The sequence below is a fragment of the Talpa europaea genome (assembly GCF_964194135.1).
Source record: "Talpa europaea genome assembly, chromosome: 11".
Taxonomy (NCBI): Eukaryota; Metazoa; Chordata; class Mammalia; order Eulipotyphla; family Talpidae; genus Talpa; species Talpa europaea.
Window position 1 is genome coordinate 68,685,855 of NC_140078.1, and position 25,386 is coordinate 68,711,240.

Sequence of the window (25,386 nt, forward strand, 5' to 3'; positions counted from 1 at the left end):
TTGAGGTTAGACTGATTTAAATTTGATCACCATTTCAAGTGCTTTCAAGGGCTTTTTTTTTTTTCTTAAATCTCAGATTTCTCCCTGTAAGTGCCTAGTGCAGATATTCAGTGTTCTAAAAGAAGCAATCAAATTTAAATTTGCATAAACTTAAATTTCCTTTTAATTTTGATCTGTTTATATTTGTCTCAGAATAATAGTATACTCATCTGTTAAACAGTTTCAATTCAGCAGTTGTACTGTCTATATGCTTTATGAATCACTTGGTAGAATACAAAAAGGTAAAAATACAGACCCTGCCTTCCTGTAGCTTACAGTCTATTACACTGAGAGCTAAACCAATTAGGTGGTGGGCCTGAATGGTAGTGGTCCTGGATATGGGGTAATTACAGTTGGGTAATTTGTGAAGCCTGCATTTTTTCTGGATCTTGAAAGAAAATTTAACAGTAACATTTGCTGTTTCTATTAAGCTCTTTCTAAATCACTTTGCTAAATACTTTAGGTAGATAATCTCTAACCCTTGTAATAGCCATCCCAGGTCATAATCTTCCCAAGTTTGCATGTGAAAAAGTGGTTCACAGACTGCAGTATGTTACCCAGAGTCACACAGCTAATATGTAAAGTGGCTCATGTTGTCCTCCACTTGTAGAGGGCTGCTGCTGGCCTTATGCCAAGACATAAGTCATAGAACACAGCTTGTATCATAAGAGTTGAGCTGTAAGAGCTTGAAGCTTAATGGTTGGACTAAGGAATCTGTTCTTAGGTTAAAATAATTTCAGACACGAGACAACATATAACATTTTAATATTTAGTAAAGGTGTTGGAGTAAGAAACTCTGTGGGCTATAGTTCTCTTAAAGAGGCAAAAGACATCAGGGTAAAAGTGGGAGAACAGGTAAAATTCAAATGAGTAGTAAGGGGAGGTATTGTAGATATGTGGTATAAATAAAGGGAGAGGGTCAGAAAATGCATATGGTATGTTCAAGAGACAAGTAGGCTTGGGGTCAGATTGGAGAGGCCCTGGAGTGACACATTTGGAAAATGGTGCTTAAATTCTTTAACAGTAGGGAGAGAAATAAAAAGATGGAAGGAAACGGACTTCTTGCAGTCAGACTTTGAATTCATTTATTGTTATTCTATTACCCAGTAAATGTTTATTGAGTAGTTACCAGTTACAAGCATGTTCTGGATGCATTGGATACAGCAAGTGATAAACCCTGCTTTTATGGAGCTTAGACCTTTATGCTGCTTCTCCATTTACTTACTCATTAGGTTTAAAGTCACTCCTTTCCTCTCCTCTCTGCCCCCAGTTGCGTCATTTATTTTTTTAAGGTTTATTTATTTATGCATACAAGAGTTAGGGTACAGGCCAGAGATGCAGGAGGTGAGAGGATTCACCAGAGACAGAGTGGGGAGCAGAACAGGCAGACTGACTGAAATACACTGCTGAGGGAATCATTGGGTGAGACAGGAGAGGTCTGCCTCGCCATATGGGTTGCTCCCAGGACGGCTTGGCTGCGGATTGCTTCATAGTGCGGTGCTTAACCCCTTGCGCCACTAAGGAGGCCCCCCAGTTGCATCTTGGGGTTAGTTCTATGAGTCTTTCAAATGTCTCTTAGATTATTAGCACCTTTGTTTGTTGTAGATGACATGATCATCTTAAGGATTAAGCATATTTATATCTCTAAAAAAGGATCTCTTTTCACTGTTCTGGCATTGACAGCAGATTATTGTTGTTGAGCCCTAGGAGGTGGGTTACTGTATGAGAATGATTAGTTTCACTCAAATACCCAGAGCTTTGTTGTAAAATGAAAGGAAAGCTATAGAACTTAAGAGTAACCCTATGCTGCTGAGATGGAGATGCATTAGTTGAGTGAATGATAAACTGTGGCTTTATCTACTTTATTGCCAATAATGAGCATAGATGCCCAAAAAATATTAAGTTCATGAATTTAATGAAATCCACGTGCAGTAGGTGTCCATATTGATCTCTTAACAGTGTTAATGTACCGTCATATTCACCCCTACCCATCACTGGCTGCCAGACATCATTCACTAAAATAAGGCATAGCAGAAGAAAAAAGTTCTCTCAGGTGACTGTTATTTGCCCATCAGCAGTAATCATTAACAGCACAGAGCAGACATGCCAATTGGTCGTTGACTTTCTTAATTGTCACTATTCCTGGACTAAGTGTTTTGACTCTTAAGGGTCAGGGAACTGATAGGATGGCAAACACAAGGGATGCAACAAGAGTCTCTCCTATATCTTAAGTATTATCTTCTACTGAATTATTTTCTTATATGTAAATCTTACCCTAAGATTAGTCCTTTTCCGTCTTGGGTTTTTGTTTTCACACATGCAGGGACCATTTTATCTCTTAGATTAACAAATTCTTTGTATTTTTTCTTTAAATAAAGAAAACAGAAAGGATGTGTCAGATATTTAATGACTACACAGAACTTCTGTAACTAAGCCATGTGACATTATGGAATTAGGAAGTTACCTATTAATGTAATGGATGTACCAAAAGCATTTTTACTTTTAATTTCATACTTAAAATTTTAGGCTATTATGAAATGAATTTTAATATCAGGTGAGCAGTCTTCAGAGATCTCTATTTAGAGAACAGTCATCAAAAGAATGTCATAGGGGTTTCTTCTTTTCTTGGTTTTATTTTTACTACTTTATTACTTCCCTCACAAGTATTAGTAGTTCTGTAATGCAAAAAGATTTTTAAAACCTTTCCAGAAATATACATTAAGGTTATTATGGTCAGGGTTTTTGATTGTTTGCCACCCCTGTTCACCTTTGCTGATGAGAAGTGTTCTGGAGACTTAATACTTAAGTTTTATGCTCTATTGATATGTCAGCAAGCAGCTGACCTGGCTTGTCACACCTGTCACACTCCCCTGACCGAAATGTTTGCATAACTGCTGCTAAGACATTTGTGTATGGTTATGTTTCTGAGTAATTTTTCAGGCCCTAGTATTCTTAGTTAATAAAATTACATTTTAGACTGCCTCAGATCTCATTGGATTTAGCGATAATAAGATTTCTTGCGGTCTAAATTCTTAAGTTTACTTTGCCCAGTCCTTTCATGTTATAAATGAGGAAAGAAGCTTGGAAGTTTTCAACATGAGTTTGCTTCATCTTTAACTGTGTTGCCTCTGTTGGTTCCCCAGAATTATGTAGTTATTTCTGGGAGAAGACTCTTGAGGCCTGTAGTCACAGTAGGCTTCTCTCATGGCTTTGCAGTTTAGGTCCAAATATTTGCAGATTCCTACCAGCCTAGACAAACATGATGTAGGTCCAAAAAGAGGAAAGTAAACATTGCCTAAATTTTACATTATCTGATGTATTGGTTTCTCAATTAAGAGAAAGTCAAAAGTAATCCAAAGATTTGATGCCACTAAGTATTGCACATGATGTTGAGCCTTGATGCTGGCAGTCTCCTTCTGTTGCTAAAATCAGTTGATATGTTTCTCCATGGGAAATTGTATGAGAGCTTTCCTTTTACATGAGCTTGAGAAGGAAACTTATGCCATGAGGCCAAACCAGATTGACACTTAAGATTCTAACAAATTTTGAGAACTATTCTTAGAACTGTTTTTAAAAGCACCGTTGTATCAATTAACATGTTAAAGAAGCTTTAATAGAATTTAACATATAACTGAGGTCTTTAAAAGAAGTCACCTGTGTGTCAATGGATACTTTTGATGCCATTTTAGGACAGATTCCGAAATATATGAAGATGCGGTAGAACTTCAGCAGTTTTTTATTAAAATTCGTGATGAACTCTGCAAAAATGGAGAGATTCTTCTTTCACCAGCGCTCAGCTATACCACAAAACATTTGCATAATGATGTAGAGAAAGAAAAAAAGGAAAAATTACCAAAAGAAATAGAAGAAGATAAACTAAAACGAGAAGAAGAAAAAAGAGGTTGGTTTCTTTTCATTTTATTAACTGTGAAGAAATATTCTGTACTAGCTGGTCTCCTAAATAGTTGTAGAGAAGAGTTCTATGTAAAGACATACCAAGCGTGTTGACTTTTTCAAAATAGATATGCAGAGATGGAAATATTTATCATTATCAATTTGGTCATGAGACTGAAGAAGATTGTAAGTTATGCGTGACACAGCTGTTTTCCTAGTATTTCAGGAATAGTCAATTAATTCACAAGTGTGAGGTTAAAACTTTTGAAACTATTGATAGCTAAAACCCTAAGGAACCTAGCTGTGGCTGGAAAGCATTCTTAGCAGTGAGTGCGTCATTCAGTAGCATGGCTCTCCTCATGCATACTCTGGTCCAAATACGTAGATGATATTTTAGTTGAATCACATACTTAGTTGGAAATTTTTATTTTAATTATATTAGTCCAAAAATGTTGCTTTGTGTCACTTGCCAGAGCTTAGAAATATTTTGACAGTGATAACTTTTATTAGAAATTGGATCTTTTCTAATAGAGTTTGAGTTCACATAGATTCCTAGAATACATGGCTTTCCAAGACTTATATTAGTCTTTAGCATCAAATCTGCTCCTTAGGGTTTTTTTTCCTTAGGCAAGAAAACAAAATAAGTTGATTTGAAGAAAATTCTCATAAGCAATGGCATATGCAAAAAAGAAGAGAAAGGAACCTGGTTGGTGAGAATAATAATTTTACCAGCATAGGGCTAGCTGCAGAACCCATCAGCTTTGCTGCCAGAGGGGATGTACTCATTGAGGATGGTGAGTGTGTATGTGTGTGTGTTGGGGTGGGAGTGGAGGGTGTCTGTGGGTCTTCGACAGCTAAAAGTGATTGATGCAGAAATGAAAGGGGCAAACCCTGCAACTTTGATAGCTGGAGGTGACACTGGATTTGACAAATATCCTGGAAGTTAAAGAGCCATAGAAGAGCTGAGATAAACTCTCCACATATCCCTGGCTGAATGGAAAACTATGCATTTTCAGAGGAGATGTGAGAACCTAATGAAAAATAGAATCTAAGTAACACTTGAAATTTGAATACAACTTTGAATGCATCCCCCAAGTCACATGCAGTCAGCAGAGGTGAATCCTTATAGCTGAGGTGCTTGAGTACAATCTTCACCTAAATCATTGGCTGACCCTTAGCTACACAGATAGGAGCAAATCCTCGTCTCCTGTGTCCTAGTATACTTAAAATGTCCCAGAGGGGAGAAAGGAAAGAAAGGGGAGAAAAAATATTTGACAATATAATGACTGAACATTTTTCAAATTTGATCTTTTTTTTTTCTTTTTATTTATTTATTTATTTATTATGTTTGTTTGTTTGTTTTGTTTATACATGCACTGGGTACAGTCAGAAGCGCGGGAGGGTGAGCGAATTCACCAGAGCCAGAGTGGGGAGCAGAGCAGGCAGAAGGACCAAAGTACACTGCTGAGGGGAGCAGCGGGTGGCAGGAGAGGTCTGCGCGCCATGTGGGATCCTCCTCCGGTGGCCGGGGAGCAGCCGGGGGATCGAACCGGCGCCGCAGAGGCCGCGGGCAGCTTCGCAACCCAGCGCTCAACCGCTGCGCCACCGGGGAGGCCCTCAAATTTGATCTTAAAGAAAAAAATTAACCCACAGCTCTAAGATCAAGTAAGAAAATACAGAGAGAACCACATCTAGATACTTCATAATAAAACTACTAAAAGAAGAAATCTTGATAGCAGCAGAATGATTCATCAAATCAAAGCAAACAATAATATAATGGTTCATAAGAAATAATGGAATCCAAAGGCAGCAGAATGATGATCACAGTACTGAAAAGAAAAAAAAAAAAAAACTGAACCAAGAATTGTATATCCAACAAAACTGTCCTTCAAAAATGAAACTAAAATAAAGATATTTCCAGGTACACAAAAACTGAGAAAATTCACTGCTACAGACTTCTTTTTAAGAAAATACTAAAGGAAGAGCTTCAGGCTAAAAGAAAATCCACAAATGTACAAGAATGGCTGAAAAGTATTGGAGATAGTAAATAAGTGGGTAAATGCAAAAGACTGCATCTTTTTCTACTTTTAATTTATTTTAAAAACATTAGATTTTTTAAAGGAATAATTACAACACTATCGTTAGGTTTATAACATTCATCAAAGTAATATATGCAACAAGAATAACAGAAAAATGGAACTATATTGGAGCAAAGTTGCAATGTTTAAGAAAATTAAGTTGGTATTATCCTAAAGTAGATAGTAATAAGTTAAAAATGCATATCATAATGCCTAGAATAATTAATAAAAACAAATAGCAAAAAAAGTCAATACAGGAATTAAAATGATATGCAAAAAAAAATACCACAAAAGAAGACAGTAGAGGAGGCAAAGAGGAACAAAAAAGATGACATAAAAAAACAGCAAAGTGACAGATGTGAATTAAATTGTAACAATAATTATGTTACAGTTTGTGAATAGACTCAACATTCCATGCAAGATGCAGAAATTATCAGACCAAAAGAAAAGATCCAACTATATGCTGTCTATAAAAGACTCACAATAGAGTCAAAGACACAAATAAGTTGAAAGATAAAGAAGGGGGAAAGAGGTACTACACAAATATTTACTGAGTAAGAATAACTATATTAATAGTGGACTTTAAGAGAAGAAATGGTGCTAAAGGCAGAGAGGAACATAGTGTTAAAAGGGTTGCGACACTAGGAACATATATTAACAAATGTATATACCTAACAATGGAGCCACAAATACATGAAGCAAAAACTGACAGAATTGAAAAGAGAAACAGACAATTCAACTACAGCTTCAGTACTCTTTTCTCAGCAATGGATAAACCAACTAGACCGAAAATCAGTAAAAATATAAAAAGACGTGACTAGCACTGCCATGGACTCAATGTTTGTGCCCCTTTCTACCCCTGAATTCATGTGTTGAAGTCTAATCTCCAGTATATTTGGAGGTAGAGATCTTTAGGAAGTAATTAGGTTCAGATGCAATCATCGGGGATTTTAAAGAGCTGAAACCCTACCAGTTTTGCTCTCCAAAGACAATGGGTTTAGATTAGAAATTAGCAACACAGGAAATCTGGGAAATATCCAACTCTTTGGAAATTTTAAAATACAGTTCTAAATAACCCATGGATGAAAAATGTTATGACAAATGCAATTGGAAAAATCTTGAACAGAATGAAAATGGAAACACAACATGTTAATACTTATGGATACTGCTAAACTACTACTTAGAGGGAAATATATAGCTTTAAACACTTGTATTTGAAAAGGAAGTTCTAAAATCAGTCTAAGCTTCCACCTCAAGAAATTAGAAAAAAAGAGCAAATTAAACCCAGAGAAAGTAGAGGGAGGAAATAATAAAGATCACAGTGGAGATTGTTGAAAGAGAAAGCAAAATTCCAGTGCCTTGTTTTTTCTAAAGACAACATTTTGTTAGTTGAAAATTATTTTAAGTTTAGTTGATATATCCAGGCACTGCATTTTTAGTAACAGCTGCTTCTTGAATAATTTTAAGGCATCACCTGAGAACTTATTAGAAATGCAAATTTGTTGGTCCCACTCCACACCTACCAATTCAGAAACTCTGAAGGTAGGCCCCAGCAATCTATGTCTTAACAAGTCCTCTTGGTGACACTTATGTCTGGGATTTAGAGTGTAAGAACTCCAATTTATGGTACCTGCCTGCCTTCTTGGTGGATTAGCAATGGTATGTAAACCCATTTAAAAAAAAAAAGATTATTTATTTATACAAGAACCAGGGTACAGGCCAGATGCGCGGGAGGGTGAGAAGATTCAGCAGATACAAAGCGGGCAACAGAACAGGCGGACTGATGAAATACACTGCTGCAGGGAACAACGGGCGAGACAGGAGAGATCTGCCGTGCCATGTGGGACGCTCGCAGGCCAGAATCGAACCGGTGTTGCTGAGGCTGCAGACAGCTTCACAGCACTGCGCTCAACCGCCTGCTCCGCTAGGGGAGACCCAATCCATTATTTTTTATGATATATTCTAAAGAAAAGACAGTAATGACATTTTGAAACTATTCGTCACTGTGCTTTATTGATCCTTAGCTATCAGGAAATATTTCTGATGACTCAATCTGTGGTAGAAAAACATCAACATAAAGAAAAAGACAGGAGATATTCAGTACTTTCTCATCACTGCCTCATGAGTATGAATGTAATTTGTGCTTCTGAATTCTACATTTAAAAATAGTCCAAAAAATAGCAAATTTTATGATATGCTTTTGACTCTAATTTTTAGAAATTAATGTATTAAAATCAAAACCCATTGAATTGTACATTTTAATTGATAAATTGTTTGTCTCAATAAGGCTGTTTTAAAACGTCATAGCAGAAAGGAAACATTGCGAGAATTAGAAGATAAAGTTAAAGAAATCTCCAAAGAAGTAGAACAGCAAGAAGCAGAAATAGAAAAAGAAAATATAATCAGCCTTACAGGTCCAGAATCCAGATAACCGTAGGACATAGTTCTGCTATGCTTTCTGCCACAATATATGGAACCCCCTTTATTCCTAATAACACTTTCTAATAATGTGTTCCTCATTTGTACTGAACTGTCACCTACCAAGTCTTTAATGTCCATTTCTCTATGAACAATTTATTCAAGGCAACCTAAGCTTTTTCTGTCATGATCCTCAGAATTCCTCTAGTCTCTCCCTACCGCCCAATTCCAAGGTCTCTTTTATATTTTTCAGGTTATTTTTTACAGTAACACTCTTCTTCCAGGTGCCAAAATCTCAGCTTCAAAGCCCTAGAGCTCATTAAGTCATCTGAGTTAGTATGTAGATGAGGTTCTAGGGATGATTCATCCTGAGACACATCTCCTGGTTCTCTGTGGACTTCTTCCCCTATTTGTGGGATGGGAAATGCATAGGATAACAAAATCATTCCTGTTCAGAAAGGAAGAAATGGAATAAAGAGTCACCAATTGCAAGTAATTTCAAAATTCAGCTGGATAGATTCCATTAGGTTTCAAGGCCTGAAACGAGTCTTCTTCAACTCAACACTCTGCACTCTGAATCATCCTTTTTCATAAAAGGTAGCAGGTGTTCGCAGCTGAGTTAATTGTTTCATCAGTCTATGTCCTTGCTCTAGAATTTTAAGGATTTATCAGCCTTCTTTCATTTTTGTATTCTTTCAGTACATTTGACAGTTCCTGCTGGTATAAACTTTCCAAGAACCTTGTAAATCTGCTGTATATGTCACACAAATTCATTTAATTAATCAGCTTCTAGATAACATTTTTGACCAAAATTGGCAAAACAAAAATTATAATAGCAGTGTTAGAAAGGGAAGCCTAACAGTGAAGAACTTAGTATAGACTTTGGGTGCATCAGTTTTGAATAAGATTTAAAATGTTTATTTCCAGCTGTTCCATTTATGGAAAAATACCCTAATGAAATAATGAAAGATGTGGACAAAGCTTTATTCTCAAAAAAAAAAAAAAAAAATCTGTGGTATTTGGAAATGATGTATAGGAGCCATTAAAAAATCCTATTAATCAAAAAAAATTGTCAAAAATCATTTAATCTCAGAAATGTTCATGATATATTTCATGATATATCAAGTGTGTGTGTGTATGTATAGTTTACAGTATATTGTATGATATACATATTCATACTTCCTCAGTTGTAAGATTCTATTAATTGTGATACATCTATGTGATGTTGGCAGAAGTTTTTTTCAGAAGCATTTCTGAGATTATTTTTAGGATTACATGGTTTACAGGTGGTTTTCTCTGTACCTTTCTGTGTCATTCAGAATAACTATATTGCACATATATCATGGTGATTATTTATTTATTTGTTTGTTTTTTAATAGAAGAACTGATGTGTAGGCCAGAGGTAGGGACCAGGGAGAGTGGGAGAGGATTCACCAGAGACAGAATGGGGACCAGAACATGCAGATTCACAGAAATACACTGCCAAGGGGAGCAGTGAGCCAGACAGGAGAGGTTTGCTACACCATATGTTGGCTAACTCCCTGGCCAGGGATCAAACTCAGGCTGTAGAGGTGATAGTGCTGAGACAACCCCTAGGCTACCAGGGAGGCCTGTAGTGATTAATTTTAATCTATAAATCCTTTGTTTATATACTTATATTAAGGACAGTTGGTTATTATTCAAAAAAATAATTTGGGGCAGAGGCTTTTTGGAATGTGAAGATCATACTGAATCCTACCTTCAAATGTTTAGAAAAGAATTAAATGTTTTAGTATGTGTTGATTGAATCCTACATTTGAGTCTAATATCCCTTTAATGAGAACCTTTTTCTATTTTTTACGTAAGAAGCTGAAAAGAGTGAAGATTCCTCAGGTTCCGCAGGCCTCTCAGGCTTACATCGCACATATAGCCAGGACTGCAGCTTTAAGAACAGCATGTACCATGTTGGAGATTATGTCTATGTAGAGCCTGCAGAAGCCAACCTACAACCACATATAGTCTGTATTGAAAGACTATGGGAAGATTCTGCTGGTAAGTTTCTTTTTTTTTTTTTTTTTAATTATGCATACAAGAACTGGGTGTAAGCCAGAGGTGCAGAGGGACCGGGGATGAGAGAATTCACTAGATTCACCAAAAACAGAGTGGGGGAGCAGAACAAGTGGATCTACTGAAATACACTGTTGAGGGGAGCAGCTGGCAAGTCAGGAGAGGTGGGTTAGCTCCCTGGCAGGGTATAAAACTCAGGCCACAGTAGCTGGCCATAGCACTGAGACTTTAGCCCCTGTACCACCAGGGAGGCCCAGGTAAGTTCATTTTAAATTGAAGGGCAGATTAGTGAAATGTGACTATTTTACTTCTTTGTGGTCTCCAGGGAAGAAAATTGTAACTCAGACACTTTATACCCTCCAATAAGAGTTGTTCTATAGTATATATGAGTAAATATAGTTAAGCACTTAATATATGAAAAATGTAGGATCTAGCACTGTTGGCCACAGTTGAATCAAAAATTGAATCAAAGGAAATAGAACTTCTTAAAGTCTAGTTGAGATTCATTCATTCAACTGATATTAAAAACAACATGAGCCAACTCAATAGGATGGCAGAGATTCAGAAGAACAAAAGGCTCATATTTTGCCCCTGGCTAAACCATTCTTGTCGAGGTCACAAATAAAAAGAAATTAGTCAGACATATATGCCTTGGCTTAGATTTTTATTTCAAAGAGACTTCCTAGAACAATTGTCTTCAGCTTGAGACTGGAAAATAAATAGGCATTAATGAAGACAAAATAGAAATAATAAGATCTGGATAGTGCAATTCTTTTAGCTGCTCATCATGTGAAATACTTTTGGATTCTTTTACCTGAATGGTTCACCAGGTGTGTCCTGACCCCTCCAGAGTAGAGCAGGACCTATTGCCTTCTATGTATTACATACCTTTTATTTATTTTTTTTTTAATTTTTTAATTTTTTTTTTTAATAGAGGCATGCTTATTTATTTATTTATTTATTTGTTTGTTTTGTTTTGTTTATACATGCACTGGGCACAGTCAGAAGCACGGGAGGGCGGGAGAATTCACCAGAGCCAGAGCGGGGAGCAGAGCAGGCAGAAGGACCGAAGTACACTGCTGAGGGGAGCAGCGGGCGGCAGGAGAGGTCTGCGCGCCATGTGGGACCCTCCTCCGGTGGCCGGGGAGCAGCCGGGGATCGAACCGGCGCCGCAGAGGCCGCGGGCAGCTTCGCAACCCAGCGCTCAACCGCTGCGCCACCGGGGAGGCCCATACATACCTTTTAGTATGAGGATCAGAGTAGCTTTTTTTTTTTAGGCTGTATTACACTTCTTTATTTTAAAGTATTAAATCTTCCTAGATAAACTATGGCCTAAAAAAGCACATTGTTAGATTCCGCCTATCACAGAATGGATGGAGTATTTGCTCCTTTTACAAAGATTATGTGATGTCTGTTAATGTTAATTGTCTCTCTCTTTGTTTTTGAGGTGAAAAGTGGTTGTATGGCTGTTGGTTTTATCGGCCAAATGAAACATTCCATCTGGCTACACGAAAATTTCTAGAAAAGGAAGTATTTAAGAGTGACTATTATAATAAAATTCCTGTTAGTAAAATTCTAGGCAAATGTGTGGTCATGTTTGTCAAGGTAAGAAACTCATTAGTCCCATAGGTATAAGTCATTCCAGGGGAATAAAATTCACTAAAAACCGTTTTCTTATTTACAAATTATGAGTTTTGTTTTAAACTGTCTGAAATGTTTTAAAGCTGTGTCTTTATGTCTGTTGTAAATAAATATTTGGCAAGAAATTAAGTTGAACATGGTGGTGAAAAGCCATTTACTGCCTACATATATAGCTATGCAGGATAGCTTAAACTTTTTTATATTGCCAGGCTAATTTTTCAGAATTCCATATTCTGAAAGATCATTATCAGTTGTCAGTGAGGGTTTTAGTTAATAAGGTATGTATTGATACTTTTTGTCTCTCTGACACAGGCACATGGGCCTTGCCCAGAGCTTTTAAGAAACATTTTTTTTGAAGATTTATTTATTTATGCAAATAAGAACTGCGGGGTAAGCCAGAGGTGCAGGGAGTGAGAAGATTGACCAGAGAGAGTGGGGAGCAGAACAGGTAGATCTACTGAAATACACTGCTGAGGGGAGCAGCCAGTGAGACAGGAGAGGCTTGCTGTGCTATGTGGGTTAGCTCCTTGGCCCACGGGGGATGAAATTTGTGCTGCAGTGGCTGCCCATAGCTTGATAGTACTGTCTTTAACCCCTGCACCACCAGGGAGGCCCACTTTAAAAAACATTGTACCTGTGTGGGCCTCCCTGGTGGCAGAGGGGTTAAGATGCAACCTATGAAGCTATCAGTAGCCACGACAGCACAAATTCCATCCCTGGCCAGGGAGCTACCCACATAGCGCAGCAGATCTCTCCTGTCTTGCCCCCTGCTTCCCTCAGCAGTGTATTTCAGTCAATCTGCTTGTTCTGTTCCCCACTCTATCTTTGGTGAATCTTCTCACCCCCTACACCTCTGGCTTGTACCCCAGTTCTTATATGCATAAATAAATAAATCTTTTAAAAAAATTAAAATAACAAAAAAGAAACATTGTACCTGTGTGAAGTATATTTTCTAAGGGGCAGTTGGTAACCTAAAGAATGTGTGTTTAATAAGGCCTTTCTCTAGCAAGAATAAATGCTCTTAGAGCTGTAGCCATTTATCATTTTTTAACTGTTCGAAAGTCTTACCAGTTTATCTTTTGTTTGTTTGCTTGGTTTTGTGTGTTTATTATGTTAGTTGATTGGTGTTCAGAAAATTTACCTAATTAATTTTATTTTTATACCCCCAGGAGTACTTTAAATTATGCCCAGAAAACTTTCGAGATGAGGATGTTTTTGTCTGTGAATCACGGTATTCAGCTAAAACCAAATCTTTTAAGAAAATTAAACTGTGGACCATGCCTATCAGCTCGGTTAGGTTTGTCCCTCGGGATGTGCCCCTGCCTGTAGTCCGAGTGGCCTCCGTATTTGCAAATGCAGATAAAGGGGATGATGAGAAGAACACAGACAACTCTGAGGACAGTCGAACAGAAGACAATTTTAATTTAGAAAAGGTATGTAGGTAAAAGCCACACAGAAAAGAATTTTACATTTTGATATTTATTTCATAAAATATTCAAATTCAGAATTAGGAAAAGAGCCACAATATAAAATCTTGACCAAGTAAGAAGGAAACTATAAAGGAAAAATGGAAAATAATGCTTAGAAACAGAATGGTAGAATTGAAAAGTAAATCCAAGTGTTAATTCTTTGACAAGTCCATGAGATAAACTACTAATTATCCTACAAAAATGAGGGGAGTTAAGTTCAGATATACAAAATATGGAAGAAATTTAATAAGGCAAATTAATAATACATTTCTGCTAATAAATTTGAAACCCTGAATAAAATAGTTTTCTAGGAAAATACAAATTACCAAAGTGGAGTCGAGGAAAAAATATAACATTTTAAATTTCTTGGCTAACCTTTAAGAGAACTCAGGTCAGGGGCCTTCCTGGTGGCGCAAGGGGTTAAGACGCAACCTATAAAGCTAACCGCAGCCACTGCATCATGAGTTCGATCCCCCAGCCGGCCAGGGAACAACCCACATGGCACAGCAGACCTCTCCTGACTCGCCCGCCCGCTGCTCCCTTCAGCAGTGTACTTCCGTCAATCTGCCTGTTCTGTTCCCCACTCTGTCTCTAGTGAATCCTCTCACCCCCCACACCTCTGGCCTGTAACCCAGTTTTTGTATGTATAAATAAATAAATTTTAAAAAGAAAAAGAGAACTAGGGCCTTCCCAGTGGTGCAGCGGTTGAGCACTGGGTTGCAAAGCTGCCTGCAGCCTCTGCAGCACCAGTTCAATCTCCGGCCACCAGGTGAGGGTCCCACAAGGCGCGCAGACCCCTCCTGCCGCCCGCTACTCCCCTCAGCAGTGTACCTCGGTCCTTCTGCCTGTTCTGCTCCCTGCTCTGGCTCTGGTGAATTCTCTCACCCTCCTGCGCTTCTGACTGTACCCAGTGCTTGTATAAATAAAATAAATAAATCTTTTTTAAAAAAAAAGAGACCTCAGGGCAGTTAATTCCACAGGCAAATTCTTCTGAACCTTTAAGGGACCTTTATAATTCCGTTGAAATTATTTCACAGCATGGAGAACAAAGAAAACTTGCCAGTTTGTTTCATAAAGCCAGAATAATAATCTTTAGTTCAAAGCCTAACAAAACATAAACCTACAGGGCCTCCCTGGTGTCGCAAAGGGTTAAGACGCAACCTATGAAGGTATCCGCAATCACTCAGCACAAATTCCATCCCCGGCCTGCCAAGGAGCAACCCACATGGTACAGCAGACCTCACCTGACTCACCCGCTGCTCCCCTCAGCAGTGCACTTCAGTCTGCCTGTTCTGTTCCCCACTCTCTTTCTGGTGAATCCTCTTATCCCTCACACCTCTGGGCTGTACCCCAGCTCTTGTATATATAAATAAATAAATAAATCTTAAAAAAAAAAAAAACCATAAACCTATAACCATAAGGAGATAAAACTACAGTTTAGTCTACCTTATAAATATTGGTATAAAAGTTACTTGGAAAAAGGGATATTTTTATGAAATGAAATCAAATTCATTCTTTAAGAACAGTATGACCAAGTAGCAGGGAGTTCATCTCTTAGAGTGCAAGGATTGTTTGTAATTAGGAGAATGGAGTAATGTAATTCAGTATATATTAAAAGATCAAAGGAGAAATTATTTGATAACATATAGTACCTGTCTTGATTTAAGTCTTTAGATGAATGTTTCCTTAATGTGATTTTTTTTAAATTATATTTGTATTTCAAACCTAAAGTCTGTAAAATAAATTTTCTTTAAAGTTACACACTTGAAAAAGGTACTTCCTATACCATTGCCCATGTCTTTCTGAAATTAGCCAATGTAGTTAGATAAACAAAAGTAGTAAAAATATTGACCAAAAAAATTTTTTTTAATAAATTAAAATATTGATAATAAAGAGGCAGGATTATTTTTTTTGGTCAGTAATGGGGAACAAATTAAACGAAAAGTTCTTGAAATTAGAGCTTGCAACAAGTAGAAATTTCAAGATTCACATACAAGTCAAGTTTTCTTATATAGACTTATGAAAGCATTGACTACTTTAGCAACTGTTAGAAAAATCATAAGGAAAATACTCAAGTTAACAATAAAGTATATCAAGAAGGGACTTTAAAAAGAATATAGAACCTGTGGGAACAGAAACATTCAGTCTATTGAAGGATCCACAAGAACTGAATAAATTGTCTTTGGTAGTTGACCAAATTATTCCAGCTTTCTTATGAAAGAATGACAGTCACCAGATAAAGAAGAAAAAGAGAAAGGTCAAGAGTACTTTGCCCTGCCAAGCAAAACTACATTTTTTGTAATTGTGATATTAGCCCAGGGCCAGTCAGTTGAAGTAATAACCTCTCCACTATTAAATCCAGAATAAGTAGTGAATACAAATAAGTGATATTTTAAATCAGTAGGAGCGGTTAAAATCAAATGATAATAGAAAAGCAGGTAGCCATTTGGAAAAAAAGGAGGAAAAGAAAACTGACCTCTCCCTCATATCATATTCCAAAATAAGCAAGATATAAACATACGAAGCAGTAAGAGTACTTGTTACTAACATAAGTACCTTTACTTTTATTTACCTAAATGTTCCATTTATCTTGAAAGGGTCCTTTCTGTGCATGATGAAATCTAATAACTTTAAAGGGAAAAATGATCATTTTATCACTTTGCAAGTGAAACTATCAGTTTAATAAAAACAGTCTAAGGATTAGTATTTCTAATGTACAAAGAGCTCTTTGAAGTCTGGGGAAATATAATACTAGGAAAATATTTTTGGATAAAGGACCAAATGTATCATTTACAGAAGGAAGGAAGTCAAAAAACATAAGAAGATATGTTAGTTAATGTAATACTTTCTTAAATGCCTGACAGGTTGGCAAGAATTCTAAAAAATGATAATACTTGTAACTTTTTGTGGGTGTGGGGCAGAAAACTCTCATCTCCTGTCGGTGGCATTCTCTCTCACCTTGCAGTTTGATGGCAGGAAATGTGCTCCAACAGGGATTCTCTACAGAGGATGACATCAGTATTGTTTGTAAAAGCACAAAATCTATGCCAAACTCAAATGCCCATGAACAGGAATTGAGTAAACTTGTCATATACCCATATAATGCAAACTGTTGCAGCCAATGAAAAGAGTAGAATAGGTAATACAGAATTTTTTCCAAGTTCTGTAGAAAAAAGATTTAGCTGACAGATTATACAGAATGGTTATGGTTCCATCATTATTCAAAAAAACAAAAATAAGTTTATATATATGAATGTAAGCAAAATGGGGAACTATATAATAAACTGAGTGGTTATCTGTAGGGTTGGATCACAGAAGTCTTTGGTTTGTTAACATGCTCTAATATTTGAGTTATTTTCAACAAATATACTTCTTTTACATAAGCTGAAAAGATAAAGCTATATGTAAAAAGCTGAAAAATACTGAATTCTTAATGTCTTAGAAAAAATACCCATATAGTATTCTAAAATTGTTAAAGAGAAAAGGAATTTTAGAAAGAACTTGATATTTGTTACATTGTGCCAATATATCTGAGAGTCATAGAGAAATTAATTTGAAAAGAAGAAATAGCACTAGAAGGCATTGTGAGAATTAACTTAGATTTATTAGTAGTAGTAATATTCATAAGTCCCCTGGCTCCTCCCTAAAATGAATTACTTATTTTGGTCTCCTGTCTTTATCTTATTATTACATGACCAAGACAAGTCATTGGAGAAACTTAAAAAAAAAAACAAAAAACATAAGATCAAAACCCATTCCTCAAAGAAAAATGTATTTGTAATTTCAGGGGCTATGACGTTAGTAATACCTTCTGTTCCTTCAAGTGCCCCTCACCCAGCATATAGTGGGACCACTCATTCTTAAGATTTTCTGAGAAATTCATTTTGATATCACATTTAAAGACATAAAGATCAGAACATTAAATTATTTAAACATTCTAAAGGAGGCCTTTTTTTTTTTTAAGTTTGAAGTTTCACTTATTCTCAGGAAGATACAGTAGAAAATTGGGGAAGTTCTAGTTTCCTCCATTTTTATATGTTTTGGAGTTAAATATTTAAAACATGTAGCCGACTATTTGCCAGTTTCCCAGTAAATGATGTTTCTTATTTCCATTAGTCAGAATTATTATTTTTCTTTTTTTTTTTTTTTTGGCCAGACTATAAAACAAGAATAATAATGAACATTTAAGTGTTTTAATGAGTAAGTCATTGCATATACCTGTCTTCAACCAGTTTCCTTTCTGCAGGAAAAAGAAGATGTCCCTGTGGAAATGTCAAATGGTGAACCAGGTTGCCACTACTTCGAGCAGCTTCGTTATAATGACATGTGGCTAAAAGTTGGCGACTGTGTCTTCATCAAATCCCACGGCCTTGTGCGCCCTCGTGTGGGCAGGTGAGTATGGTGCATATGATCGAAAGGCGGACAAGGTTGGATCTGAGAGATTTAGAGTGAGTAGAAATTCATCATTCTTTAGAAGAAGACAAACATTTCTCCCCTGGCAACTTCTCCGGCTTCCTGTTACACCACATTTCCCCTGGTTTTGCTGCTAGCTACACTTCTTGAAATTCCTCCCTCAACTCTTCTCTTTTCTTCTACCATTTTCAGAACTCTCAATCAGAAATATCCCTGCCCATTTCATATGGTGAACTTAAATTTGAAATTACGCCTTCTTAAGGTATCCCTTCATGTTCCCTCCAGACTGGGTTAGGAATCCCCGTTACATATTCTTAGAGCATATATTACATTATTGTTAGGTTTCTATACCAGACTGCAAATGTCCTAAAAATATGGACGCTCTCTTTCTGCTTACATTTGTATCCTCTGCTCCAACCATAGGGATCAGATATTTAATAAGTAAGTAAATGGATGAAAGTATTGTTAGATGACCTAAAACAGCAGTGAAGACATCAGGTACAGGCCTGAACAGTAGAGGATAGCAGTTAAGAACAGTAGTTGGTTCCAAGAGATCTTGGTTTAAGTCCCAACCCTGCTAGTTTCATGTCCTTAGACAAGTGATTTACCACTTTTAACATAGGATTTATTCATCATCCATAAGCATTTATTTACCTACTTATTATGTGCCAGTCTCTGAAGATACTTTCATGAATACAACAAATATCCTTAGTCCCATGGATCTTTGTTCTAGGGGGAAAGACAAACAGTAAGCATGGTGAATAAGTCAGGTGTTCATTAGATCATGATGCGTGCTGTGGGAGAAAAAGAGACCAGGATATGGAAATTGGGAATATCATGGTCAAAGCACAGACATGAAAAACTTTAAATAGGGTGGACCATATAGGCTTCACTAATTGATAAATTAAGCCAGCACATAAAGAAGCTAAGGATATGTGCATATCCAGAGAGAAAACTTCCCAAGCAGAGAGAGCAGCCAATATAAACACCTGAAAGATAAGTATTCCTGGCATGTTCAAGTCAGCAGAGTTGGTTACAGGGAGAATGAACAATGTATAAGTTAGGTAGAAGATGAGTGCCAGGGCTTGGACTTTCACTGAATTAAATGGATTGTTTTAAGCACAGAAGTGTCATCTGACTAAGGTCTAAATAGAATTACTCTGCCTAGTGGTTATTTGAGAATAAACTATAAAGGACCAAAGGTGGAAGCAAGGGAGGTCTGCTAGGAAACTCTTGTAGTAATAAGGCAAGAATGATGGTGGCTCAGGCCAGTAGTCAGATCCTATTTGAAAGGTTGAGTTAATGAGATTCCAGATAAGTGGAATCTGATAAAGAAATAGAGGAGTTAAGGGCACCTCCTGCATTTTGGTCTGAACAGCTGGAAGGGTGGACTACCATAATCTGAGCTGAGGTGTTCCTTTGTGTCAAGACCTGCAATGCTGGTGATAACATTATCAGTATTATGGGGTGGTTGTAAGAAAGTGTATGGTATCTGGCAAATAGCAGCCAAATGTTAATCTTTCATTTTTTTATAGTTAATCTTTTATATTTTTTTTATGGTATCTGCCTTAGATCAGATTTTCAAGGGTGAAGGGTATAGATCTTGACCTTCAAGAAGGTCATAAACTATTGCCTTAAAGGAATATCTGCCATTGATGTAATATGATCCCAGATATTGACGATTTGTGTGTTTATTTGGCTCATAAGATCAATAACAGATGCTTATTCTGATTTCATCATGAATATCTCAGAAAGGAAAATCAGGATTCCTCTAAGTTTTATGCCTTGGTATTATCTTAAAATATTTTTTCCCCTCAGATGAGCCAAATATTCATTTCTTTGTCTCCAAGTGTCTTCTCTTATGCATAAGGGGAGAAAAAGCAAAGAAATTATCTTTTCAAAATAACCAATGAACTTCTCTATAAATAGTCCATATCACTAACTTTTTGGTTAACAGTTTTTTTGTTAATCTTTCAAGAAAGAAATTCATCAGAATTTTTTTAATGGAATTTCTTCACCCTCACAACTCCCTCAGAATTGAAAAGGTATGGGTCCGAGATGGAGCTGCATATTTCTATGGCCCCATCTTCATTCACCCAGAAGAAACGGAACATGAGCCCACAAAAATGTTCTACAAAAAAGAAGTATTTCTGAGTAATCTGGAAGAAACCTGCCCCATGACTTGTATTCTGGGTAGGTATTTATGCCTTTTCATTAATCATACCTGTCATAGTGCCCTTTCCCCTTAAGTAACCACATCTAATACATCATGTTTATAGCTAAAAGATCAGTATTATACAGATGTCAGTTCCCCCCAAATTAATCTGTAGTTTCATTGCAGTTACAGTTAAATTGCAGTAAGTTTTTTTGTTTGTTTCTTATAAATTTTTCATGCTTTCTTGAAAGAAACATGCTAAACTTTTGTCTTCCCATGTCTTTTGGGGACCTTGTTGGAAGCCCAAGTCAGAGCACAGAGATCATTTATTCCAGGACCATGAGCCATTTACTCTTCAGTTATAAGCAGAATCTTTACCCTTTCAAAATCTATTTTTCCTTCAGTGAAATAGGGAAATTAGTAACTGTACCCTTCCCTGAATTGAAAACACTTTGGATTATGTAAATAAGATGCTTTGTAATCCAAGGCAGTGATAGCATTTACAGCTATTTTAAGCTGCTAAAATGTTCCTAACCTGCTTTTACATGTTTTGCTTGTAAATGTTTATTTAACTGAGTTGTTAAGAACATTACTGTTAAGAGCAAAATGGGGATGTCCTTATCACTTATTTAACATTGTTCTAGAGATACTACCAAGCACAGTTAGAAGAAAAAAAAATCTAAAATCAAAAATAAGGTAATTGAGATGAAAATTCAAGAAAATCAACTATGAAACCATGACACACAATAAGAGAATATGGTTGAGTGTAAAATTAATAATAAATCAATTACCTTTAAAGATTCCATAATAATAAAAAGAAAAAAATAACAGGGTAAATTTAACAAGATATGTATCACATCTGTGTAAAGTTTTTAAATGCTACTTTTAATGCCTTTATAAAGGAATGCTTGAACATTAAAAAGCATAATGTACTTGAGTAGTTAGTTGCAACACCATTGGATGTCCATTCTTCCTAAATTCATCTTTAGTTTATTGTGATTCCAATAGATATGCTAATGGAAATTCTTCTAAGGAAGTTGGTCCTAAAAAAACTGCTTTAAAATGTTGTCAAAGAGGGCCTCCCTAGTGGTGCAAGGGTAGTTAAGACACAATCTATGAAATTATCTGCAGCCACTGCAGCACAAGTTCGATCCCTAGCCAGGAAGCTACCCACATGGCGCAGCAGATCTCTCCTGACTCACCCGCTGCTCCCCTCAGCAGTGTATTTCAGTCAAGCTGCCTATTCTGTTCCCCACTCTGTCTCTGGCAAATCCTCTCACCCCCCACACCTCTGGCCTCTACTACAGTTCTTGTATGCATAAATAAATAAATCTTTTTAAAAATTAAAAAAAAATCTTGTCAAAAGAAAAAAAAATAAAAATCAGGAAAATTCTGAAGAGCATACTGAAGGTAGGGGTCTAGCCTTACCAGATACTGAATCATTGTAACACTACAATAGTTAAGGTTATTTATATAATATGAATAAATGGATTATTTGAAAAGAATAGAAAATTTAGCAGTAAACCTAATGCAATTTAATTATGATAAATTTAAGGCAAGTGGGAAAAGGTGATTTTTTTCCCCCCTTTAAGTGGTATTTAGAAACTAGATAGTCATGGTGGGAGGGACTTGGGGAGGAATGTATCATCCTTTCACATGAACTTTAGAATAAATCCCCAGATGAATTATAGGTTTAAATGAACATGAAATGAAGTAATAAATACACACACACACAGAGACTACATTAAGTTCACCACTTAAAGTCCAATTCTCTCCTTCAGCAAACCCCTTTTACCTGCTTGACTACCACCCTCCCCTCTTCCCAGTAGTGCCACTAATAAGAAATTTTGATAACCTTTGACCTAAAATCTTAAACTCATACAAGAAAATTTGATAAATTCAACTTTGAAAATGTCTGCATAACAAAAACTGGCAAAGTAAGACATGACAACTTTGGGAAAATATTTGCAAAGTATATCATAAATGAAGGTAAGTTTTCCCTTATATGTGGCGATATAAAACAATTAGAAAAGATCAACATCCAGGGCCTCCCTGGTGTCGCAGGGGGTTAAGCATCACAGCACTGTGAAGCAATCTGCAGCCTCTGCAGCACGAGTTCAATCCCTGGCCAGCCAGGGAGCAACCCACATGGTGCAGTGGATCTCTCCTGTCTCGCCTGCTGCTCCAGCAGTGTACTTCAGTCAGTCTGCCTGTTCTTTTCCCCACTCTGTCTCTAGTGAATCCTCTCACCCCGCACATCTATGGCCTGTACCCCAGCTCTTGTATACATAAATAAATAAATCTTTTAAAAAAAGAAAAAAGAAAAAGATCAACATCCAACAGAAAAATGTACAAAGGTTAAGAAAGAAGTTGCCAATGGTTCTTAACTGAAAATATGCCCAAGCATTTACAGAAATGCAGATTAAAACTACACAGATTTTATTTTGGTTTTTTTGGTTTGTTTTATTGCTATTCAGATTACCTATCAAATTGTCAAAGATGTGACATAACAGGTAATTTGATAACACTTATAAAATTAAAGTATTCATACCCTTTGGCCTAGTTTTAGTAATTCTAGAAAGTTATACCTTGTGCCAGTTGATGCATGTCTTAAATTATTTCACCGTTGTTTTGCTATAGTCAGAGAGCCAAAATTTGAAAATAACCTAAATATCCATCAATTAGGGAACTAGTTGAGTAAGTGTTTTAGTATGAGTAGTGATCCTCAAGAAATTTTTTTGCAAAACATTATAAGCAATGTGTTGCCATTTGTTAAAAAAAAAAAAAAAACAACTGTGATATACTAACAGGGCCTCCCTGGTCACATGGGGGTTAAAGTCTCAGCACTGTCAAGCTAGCCACTGCAGCATGAGTTCCATCCCCATCCCTGGCTAGGGAGCTGACCCACATGGTGCAGCATGCCTCTTTTGTCTCACCCACTGCTCTCCTCAGCAGTATATTTCAATAGATCCGCCTGTTCTGCTCCCCACTCTGTCTCTGGTGAATCCTCTCACCCCCTGCATCTCTGGCCTACACCCCAGTTTTTATATGCATAAATAAATAAAAGTAAATATTTAGAAAATAAAATATAACAACATAAAATGTAACATTTAACCACTGTTAAGTGTACAGCGGCATTATGTCCATTGACAAAAGTCTCATCACTACTATATATTTCTAGAACTTTTCATTATTCTAACAGAAACTGTATACCCATCAAACAATAACTACGCATTTCCCCTTTTCCCAGCCCCTGGTACTAATTTGTTCTACTTTCCGTCTCTATGAATTTTGCCTCTTTTTGGTGCATCAGATATATAATCATGCTTTATTTGTCCTTTGATGTCTGGCTTACTTCACTTAGCATAATGTTCTCAAGGTTCATCCAAGTTAAAATTTGTATCAGAATTTTATTCCTTTTCAAGGCTAAACAGTATCCTATTGTATGTATATATATTCATCTATTGAGGAACATTTTGGGTGGTTTCTGAATTTTGACTGTTGTGAAAAATACTACTATGGGCATTGTTGTATGAGTATTTGAGTCTCCCTTTTCAGTTCTTTTGGATATTAACCTATATGTAAAATTGCTGGATCATGTGGTAACTCTGCTAACTCTGTTAACTTTTTAGTTAGTTAGTTTTTTTTTTTTTTTTATAGAGGCATTTTTTTTTTTATTTATTTGTTTGTTTGTTTGTTTTGTTTATACATGCACTGGGCACAGTCAGAAGCGCGGGAGGGTGAGAGAATTCACCAGAGCCAGAGCAGGAAGCAGAGCAGGCAGAAGGACCGAAGTACACTGCTGAGGGGAGCAGCGGGCGGCAGGAGAGGTCTGCGCGCCATGTGGGACCCTCCTCCGGTGGCCGGGGAGCAGCTGGGGATCGAACCGGCGCCTCAGAGGTCGCCGGCAGCTTCGCAACCCAGCGCTCAACCGCTGCGCCACCGGGGAGGCCCTAACTCTGTTAACTTTTTGAGGAACTGCCAGACTCTTCCATAGCAGCTGTACCATTTTACATTCCCACCAGGAATGTGCAAGGGTTCCAATTTCTCCACATACCTGTTACTTCCTTTTATTTTTTTTTTTTTTTTTTTTACTTCTGGAGATAAAGCAGAGACCTTTTATTTTTTTTTAATGTTAATAGCCATCCTAATGGGTATGAAGTAGTATCTTATGATTTCAATTTGCATTTCCCTAATGAGCATCTTAGCTTGTGCTTACTGGTCATTTGTTATCTTCTTTGGCGAAATGTCTACTCAAGTCCTTTGCATATTATTTATTTTTTTTTTTAAAGGATGATTGCTTTTTTTTTTTTTTTTTAATTTAAGATTTCTTTATTTATTTATACAAGCACTGGGCACAGTCAGAAGTGCGGGAGGGTGAGAGAATTCACCAGAGCCAGAGGGGAGAGCAGAGCAGGCAGACTGATGAAGTACACTGCTGAGGGGAGCAGCAGGCAGCAGGAGAGGTCTGCGTGCCAGGATCGAACCGGCTCTGCAGAGGCTGCGGGCAACTTCGCAGCCCAGAGCTCAACCGCTGCGCCACCGGGGAGGCCCCCTTTGCATATTTTTTAATTGGATTGTTTTTGTTACTGTTGAATTGTAGAAGTTTTCTATAATTCTGAAACCTAGACTTTTACCAGAGATATGATTTGGAAAATATTTTCTTCTGTTCTATGAGCTATCTTTTTCACTTTCTGAATAGGGTCCTTTGAAGCACAAAAGTTGTTAATTTTGATGGAATCAAAATTATCTCTTTGATTACTTATGATTTTGATGTCATATCTAAGAAATCATTGCCTAATTGAGGGTCACAAAGGTTTAATACTTGTAATTTTTTCTAAGAGTTTTATAGTTGTGGGCCTCCCCGGTGGCGCAGCGGTTGAGCGCTGGGTTGCGAAGCTGCCCGCAGCCTCTTAAGCGCAGGTTCGATCCCTGGCTGCTCCCCGGCCACCGGAGGAGGGTCCCACATGGCACGCAGACCTCTCCTGCCGCCCGCTGCTCCCCTCAGCAGTGTACTTCGGTCCTTCTGCCTGCTCTGCTCTCCCTTCTGGCTCTGGTGAATTCTCTCACCCTCCCGCGCTTCTGACTGTACCCAGTGCATGTATAAACAAACAAACAAACAAATTAATAAATAAATAAACAAAACATGCCTCTATTTAAAAAAAAAGAAAGAGTTTTATAGTTGTAACTCTTAAGTCTTCAATCCATTTTCAGGTTTTTTTTTTTTTTTTAA

General features: G+C 37.0%; 1 protein-coding gene across 4 annotated transcripts in view; it reads left to right on the plus strand.

The window, feature by feature from the left end:
- The window catches only part of PBRM1 (polybromo 1), a gene marked incomplete at both ends in the record, with an annotated part of 95,701 nt that overhangs the window by 56,605 nt on the left and 13,710 nt on the right, over positions 1-25,386 (plus strand). For all 4 annotated transcript variants that reach the window (XM_084248153.1, XM_084248150.1, XM_084248151.1 and 1 more), the window contains 6 exons: positions 3,729-3,940; positions 10,275-10,460; positions 11,923-12,080; positions 13,286-13,549; positions 17,832-17,977; positions 20,034-20,191. In XM_084248153.1, coding sequence (XP_084104279.1) covers positions 3,729-3,940; positions 10,275-10,460; positions 11,923-12,080; positions 13,286-13,549; positions 17,832-17,977; positions 20,034-20,191 — 1,124 coding nt within the window. The remainder of the gene's footprint in view (positions 1-3,728; positions 3,941-10,274; positions 10,461-11,922; positions 12,081-13,285; positions 13,550-17,831; positions 17,978-20,033; positions 20,192-25,386) is intronic.